Source organism: Hemitrygon akajei, chromosome 11 (assembly GCF_048418815.1).
Source record: "Hemitrygon akajei chromosome 11, sHemAka1.3, whole genome shotgun sequence".
In the NCBI taxonomy this organism is placed as follows: Eukaryota; Metazoa; Chordata; class Chondrichthyes; order Myliobatiformes; family Dasyatidae; genus Hemitrygon; species Hemitrygon akajei.
The window spans coordinates 44,219,940-44,232,472 of record NC_133134.1 but is presented as its reverse complement, the minus strand read 5'-3'; the positions used below and the strand labels follow the sequence as shown (position 1 = coordinate 44,232,472).

At 39.2% G+C, this 12,533-nt stretch overlaps 1 protein-coding gene across 4 annotated transcripts in view; it reads left to right on the top strand.

Annotated features, from left to right (window-relative positions):
- Positions 1-12,533, top strand: part of brat1 (BRCA1-associated ATM activator 1) — a 42,097-nt gene that overhangs the window by 2,745 nt on the left and 26,819 nt on the right. For all 4 annotated transcript variants that reach the window (XM_073060737.1, XM_073060739.1, XM_073060740.1 and 1 more), the window contains exons 2-6: positions 2,180-2,329; positions 2,755-2,906; positions 5,581-5,728; positions 10,044-10,464; positions 11,484-11,603. In XM_073060737.1, the coding sequence (XP_072916838.1) occupies positions 2,203-2,329; positions 2,755-2,906; positions 5,581-5,728; positions 10,044-10,464; positions 11,484-11,603 (968 nt within the window). In that variant the 5' untranslated portion in view covers positions 2,180-2,202. The remainder of the gene's footprint in view (positions 1-2,179; positions 2,330-2,754; positions 2,907-5,580; positions 5,729-10,043; positions 10,465-11,483; positions 11,604-12,533) is intronic.

Here is a 12,533-nt window from a genome sequence, read left to right as displayed (position 1 = left end):
TTTTGTGCACTTTATGCAGTCCTGTGTAGGTCTGTAGTCTAGTGTAGCTTTCTCTGTGTTTTTTTATTACGTAGTTCAGTCTAGTCTTTTGTACTGTGTCATGTAACACCATGGTCCTGAAAAACGTTGTCTCATTTTTACTCTGCACCGTACCAGCAGTTATGGTCGAAATGACAATAAAAGTGACTTGACTTGACTTGATTTCAATCCCTGAAAAGCAAAAGTGACATTGAGGGTAGTTTTTTGATATTATATCTAACAATTGTTTGAGGCTAACATTTTTAAGATGTTAATTGAACCATACAAAAGACTGCTGCCTTACATATTTTCTATTGAAATATGTACATAGCAATTTGGAAGAAACACTTAATATTGCTTTCATCTATCAGAGTATCAGAGTTAGATTTGCAGTGTAACACTGACAACTAGTTTCTAAAAATTTGGCAACTTACTCCCCTACTTCAATATGCACTGTTGAAACCACTGTCTCTGCCTTCATATTGTTTTTTTCCAGTTTGTTTTTGCAAATTCGCTGCCATTGGCTTTACATATTTGAATCAATAAAGAACGTTGGTCTCTTTTCCTGTGTAATAAACACCCAAGCTGATATCAAGCCTCAACAAATTTGTCCCTTAAATGTTCATTCCCTTCAAGTAGTCGCATGGCCACTTTCATAATGCTTTGTTGCCTTGTGGGCCTTGCGGGAAAGGTGTATTACTTGTTCATCTCTCATTGTTCTGGAGAAGTATTGGTGGACTATTTTCATGAACCTCACAGTCCAGATACAAATGATCTCGAAAGGAATGTTGAGATATTTCCAAATTAGTATGGTATACAGCATAGCAAGTCCCTGCAGGTGGTAACGTTCTCAGATGCCCACTTGCCCTTGTCTTACTTGGTTTGTGTGGTGCTTATGGAATAACTAAAGTGCATTTTGTTAAGGTCATTTTCTGCACCCAGTAGTGGTGGAGAGATTGGACATTTGGAGAGTGGATAGGGTGCATTATCATGGGGATGCTTTATCCCGAATGGTGTTGAATTTATCCATCTCAGCTCCAATCTGAAGAAGTCATTGCAATCTTTGCCACTAAAATGTGGATTAAAATTTGTTATTGTGTTTCTCACTCCTTATCTTAAATCAGGGGTTCCCAACCTGGGGTCCAAAGATCCTTCAGTTATTTACGGGGGGGGGGGGGGCAAATCCAATGGCATAAACAAAGTTTGAGAACCCATGTCTTAGATACTCTTTCACGCATTTTAGTTCCACTTCCCATACCCATTCCGATATATCAATATATGGCTTCCTCTACTGTTGCAGAGCCCACATGCAGGTTGAAGGAACAACACCTTATATTCCACCTGGGTAGTCTCCAGCCTGATGGCATGAACGCAGATTTCTCAAACTTCTGGTCATGTACCCTCCCCCCCCTCCAACTTTAAGCATTCCCCATCCCTTTTCCCCCTCTCAACTTATCTCCTCTCTCTGGTGCTCCTTGCCCTGTTCTCTTTCTTCCATAGCCTTCTGTCCTCTCCTATCAGACACCCCTTCTCCAGTCCTGTATCTTTTTCACCAATCAACTTCCCAGCTCTTCACTTCATCCCTCCCCCTCCTGGTTTCACCTACCACCTTGTTTTTTTTCTCTACTCTCTCCCACTTTTTAAGTCTACTCCTCATCTTTTTTCTCTAGTCCTGCCGAAGGGACTTGGCCCGAAGTGTTGACTGTACTTTTTCCATAGATGCTGCCTGGCCTGCTGAGTCCCTCCAGCATTCTGTGTGTGGTGCTGGAATTTCCAGCATCTGCAGATTTTCTCTTGTTTGTGACCCTTTTTCTCCCCCCAGGATTTTCATTGTTCTTCAAAAAATGCCTTAATTTCTCTGCTTATCTACCAGTTCAGATATGCTTTGTTAGGATCACCAAGGCAATACATTGTTACAAGTTTTATTATGGCTCTTCCATACACAAGAAAACAGCAATATCATCTAAAAATTAAGAAACTAAAATATGGAGCCTGTAACTCATTCTATCCTATTTGATATGGTAAGTATTGTATGGTATGGTAACTGTTGAGAGATATTTAGCAATCTATGGCTTATTACAGAGGTTCTTGGGAAGGTGTGTGATATATTTATATACTGGCAAAAAAGCACAACGTTTTATATTTTTGAATTTTTTTTCAGAGAACTTGTAGTAAAGTTGTACAATGGAAAGTGACTATGAGGAGCTGCTGCCTCGTGTTTGTGCGGTGTTGGGAGACACCAGCAAGTCAGTTGTTGATGATACCTGTCTGGAGAAGCTTCTTGATTGTTTCCAAGCAATTACAGGAAATGGTAATCATTTTATTTAAACCTGGTTTACTAGGCCACCATTGCTTGTGGAAAAATATGGTTTGCATAATTGTATTTTTTGTACATCAGAAGTGAATTAGTTTTTAAAATGTTGCAATTTGTACTAATAAAGTTATTGTAACTTATAGTAGTAATTCCTGGCACTGACATACACTGCAAAGTGATTTTTCACCCACGTTTTCACATTAGTCACCCTTGTTGCCCTTCACAGTGCACTGTGATGTACTAGAAAAAGGGGTTAACAGTGAAAGATGTGATTACAGCTAAGTTCTGCTTGTGGTACTTACTTTGAAGGACCATGAAAGTGATTTTGATCTAATAATCTGAAATATATTTGCCAGAAGCAAAATTATAATTTCAAAGTAAACATTTGAACTATCAAGATTTTTTTTGTGGTCTTTCTTCAGAAACTGAGCTCAGTACTCTGCAGAAGAATCTGTGTCTGACAAATATTGTAAATGCTGCCAAGCACAAGGACCTTAATCCAAGCATCTTGAACTTCATTATGCGACTGACTGGACTACTTGCAGCTTCGGAGGAGCATTTCTGTAAACTTGAGGTATGTAGTCATGAGCCAAAGTTCAGTTCAACACAGATATGGGCCTTACGACTCATGCTGACTGGGATACCTGTTTATGCTAATCCCATTTACGTGCAATAGGCATATTTCCTTTCTTTCTTAACCAATTATCTTTCCAATTGCTTTTAAACATTGTAATTGTATCAGCCTTTACCACTTACTGTGTGGAATAACTTGCCCTGCAGATCTCCTTCAAATTTCTCCTCTCTCATCTTAAACCTATACTCTCTACTTCTAGCCTCTCCTAACCTGAGAACTCTCACCCGATCTGCACCAGAATCTTATAAACCTCCATAAGGTCACCCCTTAGCCTCGTATATTCCAGTGATAATTGTTACGAATGAGGAACAACTCTGATGGGCAGAAGGGTGCAAAGTCGCCCTCCCCTTTTGGAGAAATCGCAAATCGATACTATTTCAAGGCTGCTACCAAGGAAATGAAAGGGACAAAAGGAAATCTGCCAAGACAGTTGTTATTGATAAACAGCTCATGTCAGTTAATGAGAGAGAGACAACGCAGAGATACACAAAGTGGAATGTCTCCTAACAAAAGCGGAACGGAACCACTGATTACTGCTATTGTCTTTTGGAGAAGGTTTGTGTACTAGGTACTGTTCTATTCATTGAAAACCCTCAGGGGGCAACCAGAGTGGGCTGGGTTTGATGGGTTGCATCATCCCAACCTGATTGACACCTGAGACCCCGTGAGTGGGGATAAAAGTAGGGTCTGGGGAAACACCCCTCAGACACACCAGGAGAGACGCTACGAGACCGGTGGGGGTTTGTGTGTGTGTCCACCCTTGCCTGGGTGACGAGTCCGCCACGGAACGGTCTAGCTAAAGGACGGAGGGGTCATACATGAATGGCCACAACAACAACGCATTGACGGATCAAGATCATAAAGGAAAGTCGGCAAGTCAATAGCTGTTACTGCTCTCTCTCTCTCCCTCTCTCTCTCTCCAACAATTGCAACACAGCGACCAACAACTACCGCAGCCTGCATGAACTGAACTGAACTTTATATTTCCATCGGACAATTCATTATCCCCCTAGACAACGATAGAGCTTATTTCTTACTGATTATTATTATACCCACACTTTTAGGTTTAGTATTGATGACGTATGTTATCTGTATATTTGCATTGATATTATTTTTGTGTATTTTTACTAATAAATACTGTTGAAAATAGTATCACCAGACTCCAACGGATACTTCTATCTTTGCTGGTAAGACACCCAGTTACGGGGTTCGTAACATAATAGATCCAGTGTATCCTTGCAACTATAGCCCTCCATTCCAGGCGCCATCATCTACAGTCGAATCCAATCCCCAAAGGTAGTTTCAAAATTTAAAAGAAAGAAATAGCAAAAAGAAGTTGGAAATCTAAATAAGAGTACAAAATGTTGCAAAAGTCATCTGTTCCATAACCATTGAAAAGCTGAATGATGGGTGAATATATTTTTCTGAGAAGTAAAGTGTACTTTAAGTATTTTGTTCAGGTTTCCTTTGTATTTGTTGACCTGCTATGTCTTTCCTGTATTTTCTTTTTTAATTCTCCACTTTTCTAACATTTTAACAATTTCAAATGCAATGAATTCCATCTTAATTTCTGTTTTTGTATTCACTACATGTTGCCCAGCCCACCTTAATTATAAAATGATAGTGCAGACTGCTAAATGAGCAATGCTTTACATCACGGTGTGTGTGTGTACATTCATGTTCATACTTACTAATGCTATTAAATCAAGAGATTATCCAAACTAACAGGTGCTCTATGCAGTATTCCATTCTCTCTTTATGTCTGTCTCCCTCCACATTAGGAACCCTGTTCACTGTCACCTCTGACAATGTTACATGGACACGCTAATCCCATTTTGTGAATTGTGCATCTTTGTGTCTTCACATTTGCCCTCCATTTAAGTCCCCTTTTGCCTCCAAATCTCACTCAGTATTGCTTATCCAGATAAAAGGAAGTGTGTATCCATCACTATTGAGTAACAATAGATCAGAAATGTAGGCATTAGAACTAGGCTTCAGATGTCTTGAAGCATTTCTGTAGCTACCTGTATGTGCAACAACTCCATTGTCCCAGCCTTTCAAATCATGAATCCTCACTACAATAATTATTATCTCTCTTACCCTAACTGCTCTCCCTGGTCCATCCATTGTCTTTGCTCTCTTAAATCCAATGGATGAAGACTTTATCCAGTAGATAAAATGCTCAAGTTGATAGCCAAGTCTGACTGCATGTTATAAGGTATGAATGGGTCTTCCTCTCATCTGACAGGTCAGGGCAAGATCTGTATGTGTCTTATATGGCTTAGCCATACCTGGCTGTGAATTTGATAGTTTCATTATATATCCACAGGATAAAATCTTCATCCATTGGGTTCATGGGAGCAGAAAGAGCTGTTGAGTAGGAAAGAATACTCAGCATCTGTGGAGGGATTGATTCTTCGTCTTTAGATGCTGAACAACCTGTTGAGTATTGACAGCAGTTTCTATTTTATTTCTTTCAACTTTCAGTCTCCTAAAGTTTAAGTAGTGATCAATTTTAATTTGCAGAGGGAAAGTCAGGCAATAGAAGATTATCAAAGGAGCTTTTGATTTTGTTTTAATGTAGTTTGTCTGAAGTGTGCTTCTGTTATTCCAGACTGATGGAATTATGAGTTGTCTGTTTGAGAGTCCAGCGAACCTTGAAAAAGAAGCATGGAAGGATGCAACTGTACGCTGTGGATGGCTCATGGGTATCCAGAATATGCTACAGCATAAAGCTGTTATTCATTTTCTCTGTAAACATGGTAATTACTCAATCTCTTACAAATCATCTGCCCAGTGATAATGATAATGTTGAAATTTAAACATTTTCTATTTTAAGCATCTATTATGATCACTGAAAAAAATCAGTTGAATGCATAGATGCACGTGAAACTCTTTCTTTCTTTAATTCTGCATATGCAAATTATAGAGGCTCCTTTGATACCAGAATTAGGTGTATTGTCACTGACATACGTTGTGATGTTTGTTGCTTTGCAACAGCGTTACAGTGCAATAAATACAAATTAATATAAATTACATTAACTATCTACAGTACCTTAGTGCAAAATAGTGAAGTAGTGTTCATGGACACTTTAGAAATCTGATGGTGAAGGGGAAGAAGTTATTCTTAAAATGTTGAGCATGTGCCTTTGGATTCCTGTATCTCAGTATTGATGGCTGTTTGGGTTCCTGTACCTCCATATTGGTGGCTGTAATACAAAGACGTAATGCAAATATCCTGGATGGTGAGAGTCCCTAATGATGGATTCCACTTTCTTGAAGCTTCGCCTTTTGAAGGTGTCCTCTTGGTAGGGAGGGGAGAGCCCATGATGGAGCTTGCTGAGTTTACAACCATCTGCACCGGTTTCTGATTCTATGTATTGGCACCTCCATACCAGATGGTAATGTAGTCTAAGGTACACCTGTAGAAATTTGCTAGAGACTTTGGTGACATACAACATTTCCTCAAACTTCTGATGAAATAGAACCTCTGGTATCCCTTCTTTGTAATTGCATCGATACATTGGACCCTGGATAGATCTGCAGAGTTGTTGACCCCCAGGAACTTTAAGTTGCTCATCCTTTCCACTGCTGATCTGTGAGTTCTCCCAATTTCCTGTCCCTGTAGTGCGCAATCAATTCCTTGGTCTTACTAACATTGAATGTAGAGTTGTTCTTGCAACCCTCCTCAAGCAGCCGATCTACCTCACTCCCGAACACCTCTTCATCACCACCTTAGGTTCTGCCAACAATAGTTGTGTCATTGGTGAATTTCTAGGTAGCATTTGAGCTGCGTCTAACCACGCAGTCATGAGTGTAGAGAGAGAAGAGTAGTGGGCAGAGCACATAACCTTGATTTGGGTGTGTCTGATTCCTGAGCTTGTGTTGATTGCTATTGAGGAGGAGATGTTATTTCCAATCTGCATTGACTGTGATCTCCTGAGGAGGAAATCAAGGATCTAGTTGCAGAGGGAAGTACAAGAGTCCAGGCTTTGAATCTTGTTGATTAGTACTGTGGGGATGATGGTGTTGACCACTGAAGTGTAATCAATAAACAGCAGTCTGAAGTAGATATTGCTGTTATCCAGGTGGTACAAGGTGAAATGGAGAGCCAGTGAGATTGCATCCACTGTAGATCTATTGTGACAGTAGGTGAATTGGAAATAACTCTGAAGATGTAGCTCGGGTGGTCAATGGTTGGGTTGAGTTGCTCCCCCAGTCTTGGCAATCCATTTGCAAATGTTTTGTCACCGTATGAGGAGATCTCATCAGTGCACTGTTCAAGAGCAGAGAACAATTCAACCCAACCACAGGTCAATTGCAGCTAGACCAGGTACTTGCTCAACCTCTCAAGGCACATCATAACAGTCAATGTGAGTGCTGCTAGGCAATAGTCATTAAGGCAGCTCATCCTGTTCTTGGGAGCTGTTGTGATTGATCTGACACATGTAGTGTTGTGTGTTTGCTGAGGTCCTCTGTTGGTTGGGGTCGACCATATTTGTTGCATCCCGGTTGTCTACGTGATACACAAGCCATTGCAGTATGAGATAGAGAACTAGTTGTTACCCGTATAGCAGGCTACACCTTTCCAAGCAGCTGATGAACTCAAAGGAACAGCAAACACCAATTCAGTTGGCACCAACAACATTGCAGGAGTTGCCAGTGAGCATTGAACTCAGCGTAGGACTGCCTTAGAGACTCCAACTCCGAATCTTTCTCAGTGTTTACTCCTGAAGCCTTCCCTATGAGTGGGTATTGCTGCAAGGCAACGGAGGTTGGAGATCATAGTTTTTCTTCTCCTAGCTGAGCTTCCAACCACGGCTGATGAGCCCCATCTGCCTGAAGCAACTGGTTTTAGGGCACCAGTAAACCCCCCCCCCCCCCCCACCCTTTGCTCCTTCTCCTATCAATAGAAATGGTTCTTCTGGACTTCGTAGCTAAGCCACATGTGAAGGACCCCGGAGCTGGACTTGGTTGTCAGAGGTTATTTGAGATACACACAATTAGGATCATTTAATAGGCAGTGGGATCTTATCCCCACTACCACCCCTGGCTATAACATCCTTAAGGAAACTTCGTTTGCTATTTTTATTGTAAACTATTGGCCATCTTATATTGAGGATTTACAGTAGATTGACTCTTTCCAAATGTTCATGAAGCTTAATTATTTGTGCTATGACATTAGTTTTTCAGATGAAAATTAATCAGTGAAGGAATTTCTCATAATATCAGTCCTAAATAGGCTATTTCTTATTCTTCAATTGACCTCAAGTTGCAGAATTATTAGCCAGACAAACATTTTCTCTGTATTCAATCTGTAAACCACTATTAGGACTTCGTAAGTTTCAGTGAGACTTTTTATTATTTTGAGCAAATGAAACAAGGGAAAGTTTGCTAATTCTTTCCTTTCCAGCAAACTCTCTATCCCTGAAAGCAATCCAGTAAATCTTTACTCTTTCTTATAGCTAAGACATCTTAGATAAGAAAACCAAAATGGTACAAATGTTGTAATTGCAGGGATGCTAACATGATGTTTCATAAGCTTCTACCTTAACAGTCTATCTAATTCCACCTTAAAATGTTCGATAAGTTTGCTTCTACGGATGAAGAACATTTTGAGGATCTGAACTCAATTACCAAATGTTCTTTGAGGGAGGATTTTTGTTGCCTCATCCTTTTCCTTAAATCTGTAACTAACAATTGCTAGAGAAACTCAGTGGGGCAGGCAGCATCTGTCAATGCAGAGATCCTGCATCAGGATTGAGAATAGAAGGAGAAAATGAAATGAGGTGAGGCAATATATAGAGCCATGTACACAGAGCCATGCTGATTATCCTTAATCAATCCTTGCCTTTCCAAATGCGGATAACTTCTGTTTCATAGAGTCTCCTACAATAACTTTCCCACACTAAAGTAAGTTCAGCACCCGATAGTTCCTTGGTTTATCCTTGCATCCCTTCTTAAATAAAGGTACAACATTATTTACCCTTCAGTCTTTTAGTACCTCACTGGCAGCTAACGATGATACATGTATCTCTTCCCTGATTTTGCATTGTCCTGGGATATACAGTATTGGTCAGGTCTCAGGGATTTATTGAACTTTATGTGCTTTAAGATTACCAGAACCAGCTCCTTTGTAATGTGGTTATGTTTCAAGATATGGCTGTTCTCTCCCCTGAATTCTCTAGCTTCCATGACCCTCACTGTGGTACACACAGGCGAGAAATAATAATTTAAAACTTCACCAGTCTCCTGTGGCTCCACACAAAAGCAAATGCATTGATGTTCAAGGGAACTTATTTCTCTGGAATGGGGGAGGTTAGAAGGGACATGATTAAGGTATGTAGAACTATGACAGGTATAGATAAGATAGACTGGAGGAATCTTTTTCACCTTAACAGAGGTGAATGAAACTAGAGGACAGGGTAAGGACTAAGTGACCTAGAAAGGACCTTGCACTATTGGTGGGAGCAGTGGAAATAGTCATTGTCAACACTTAAGAGATGTCTAAATGAACACTTCCATCATCTTGGCATTGAAGGCTAAAGGCCAAGTGCTCATTTAGAAACTGCTTAAAGCATTACATTGCTTATTTCTTTCTTGTAATAGATCCCAACCAGGTCATGAGATAAATAAATGTGATATCCTCCCCTAACTCTCAACAGACTCACTTTGTTGGGTATTGCAAGAGTAATTTAGTACAAGGCTTGGTGACAGCTTTGGTGAGACCACATTTAGGGTGCTGTGAGAAGTATTTGTCTCTCTATTGAAGGAAAAATCTAAATCCTTTGAAAGCACTTCAGAAGATTTACTGTTTTATACCTGAATTATAGTGTCTAGGATACCTAGATGTGATCTTTTTGTTGATTAATGGATATGATGAAAGCCCCTTATCATGAACTGATGTTGTTCATTTTCTTAGGAAACAAGACTGTGAGAACAAAAAATAATTCTTCGTGAAATTTAAAGAGTAAATTGGAACTGTTTCCTATATTAACATTGTATTTTTGCTTTATCTGAAAAAAGTTCTTCTAATTTCAAAAATAAGTTATGTTTTCTTATCATTTGTGCTATTAGACTGTATTTCCAAGATCATATGTCTTCAGAGGGATCCAAGTATATTCGTGGCCTCAGCAGCGAGTCAGCTTCTGGCGAACATTTTATCTTTCTCTTTACAACATTCTGAACTTGCTCCATTGGAAGCTAGTAGAAAAATCCAATTAACTGACACGATTGGTACAATGACTTGTTTGGACTCTACTGTTTGGTCTGTATGTGTCTGTGCAATTACTGAACACATTGAAGATTTTCTGAGATCCGACGTCACTTCCAACATTCAACTGGCTCTGAAACTACTCTCCAAGATTTCGGTAACATGTGATCCAGCTGGTATTACATCATTGTGGCCTAAAGTAGAAGGAAGTTTAAAATTACTTTTAAGTGGTGATCTAACTAAAATTGGTCAACCTTTGGCAGAGCTGTTCTTGAATATATCCAGGTAAGAATACAGAAGCTTTTAGAAGAGCTGTCTAGTATTTGTCTCCACAGTTCTGTCAGATGACATTCTGGTTTGCTTTACACTATGTTTGTTGATTTTCTGGCAATCCACCAGAAGTAAGCTGTGATGAATTTATTCCAGTTCCATCTGGATTATTTTTAGATGTAAAATGTCTCTAGAACCTAATGTGTTATTTCAAGAGAAAAAAAAATAGCTTTCAGCTGTCTCACCCAGTGAGTGCAAATATAAAGCTGTATTGGCACACATCATGCAGTGTTACCACTTAGTGATACTTGAATCAAATTGAGTGTTCTTGTGTGAGTTTGTAATTTTGGAGCATGGGATGTTAAGCAGTAGAAGAGTAATTGAGAATATTGACCAGAACAAATAACACTTGAGTTAAAATTTTCCACCTAAAGCTGGAAATACTTCATTTTCATGAATGATTCAAGAAAATACTTGAGAGTGCAATTGACAATAGTCTCTTTACTTAATACACTTTTTGAATTACAATGGGCATGTTGTTTAACCAATAACTTTGTAGTAATTCATTTATAAAAAGGTAGGAAATTCCTAATGCAAGAGAATAATATAGAAAAAAATTGGCATCTATAGGTACTAAAATTACGTAACCATATTCTACTGCTAATTCACTCCAAGTGAATGGAGTTTACCTCTTTAATACTACCTTCAAAAATGCTGTGTGTTGTTAATTAGTTTCAGTGTAAGTGATGGAACATTACCATTGCTGCTTCACTGCAATGGGATTCATAAGTGGTGATGATATGTATGATTGGAGGGAGGTGGAAAACTGAGTAGACTGACTCATTCCTCAAAATAATTGGCCTTGGTAATGCCCCTCGAAATGTGTACAGCCAGTATTCTTTGTGTACATCTTAGGGAATGAAGATGGAAAAGGAAGAAAAGTCAGTTATTGATGAATTGTGGCATAATTTATTGGCTTTATGTCTTTATATCACATGGAGTGAGTAAAGGATTTTAAAATTTCAATCTTACAGAACAGTTCAATGTGAAATACTACAGTCCAAGACATGGGAATTGCTTGGTCTCTTACTGAAGTCACTGAATCAGACTGAAGCATTGGCATTAGCTTCAGGGATCGTAAAGCTCCAGAACTGGTATGAATACTTAGATATTTATTTCTTTTGCGGGGAAATATAAATATTTTATATCTTGATCAATGAAATGTGGAATGGATATATAGGCTGTCCTAAAACAGAAAGGCTTCTTCCCAGGCCTGGGTGTCAAACTTATTCTTTAAAGTAGAAATTATTGGCCCCTGTGTAATATATTCTTAAAATCATTAGAAATGGGAAGCATAGCTCAAGTATTTTCAGGCTCTCTCTACAATTTCTTGTATGTTGTTCTAAGTAATTTATGGATTGTACAATTTCAAGTGTATTTTCTTTTAGCAAATACAAGTGAAGCTGCTTAAAATAACAACAGGGGAGATAAATGTACAGATTGAGCCTGGTGCTGTTTGCCGGTAGAAGACCCATGCAATGAAATTACAATGCAGATTTGATAGCTAGTTGTCGTCTCTTAATGTACAAATATGTACAACCTTGAGTAGTATGGAGAACATTGTGATATCACTGCAGAATATAATTGTAGCCTCCTTAGAAAACTTGTTTTTCAACTGAAGGCAGAACTTCAATACATCCGTGAAGAAACATAAGTTTTTTTTTAAACACAAGAAATTCTACAGATGCTGGAAATCCAAAGCAAAGCTCAGAAAATGCTGGAGGAACTCAACAGGTCAGGCCGCACCTATGGAAGTGAACGAATAGTTGATATTTTGTGTTGAGACCCTTCTTAAGGATGGGTAAGGAAGGGGTAAAATAACAACACAATAAGTTAGGGGGAGGAGAAGGAGGCTAGCTGGAAGGTGATAGATGAAGCCAGGTGGATAGGAAAAATAAAGGGTTGGAGAGAAAGGAATCTGTTAGGAGTGGAGAGTGGACCATAAGAGAAAAGGAAGGAGGAAGGGACCCGGGGGGAATGATAGGCAGGTGAGAAGACATAAGGAGCCACAGTGGGGGATAGAA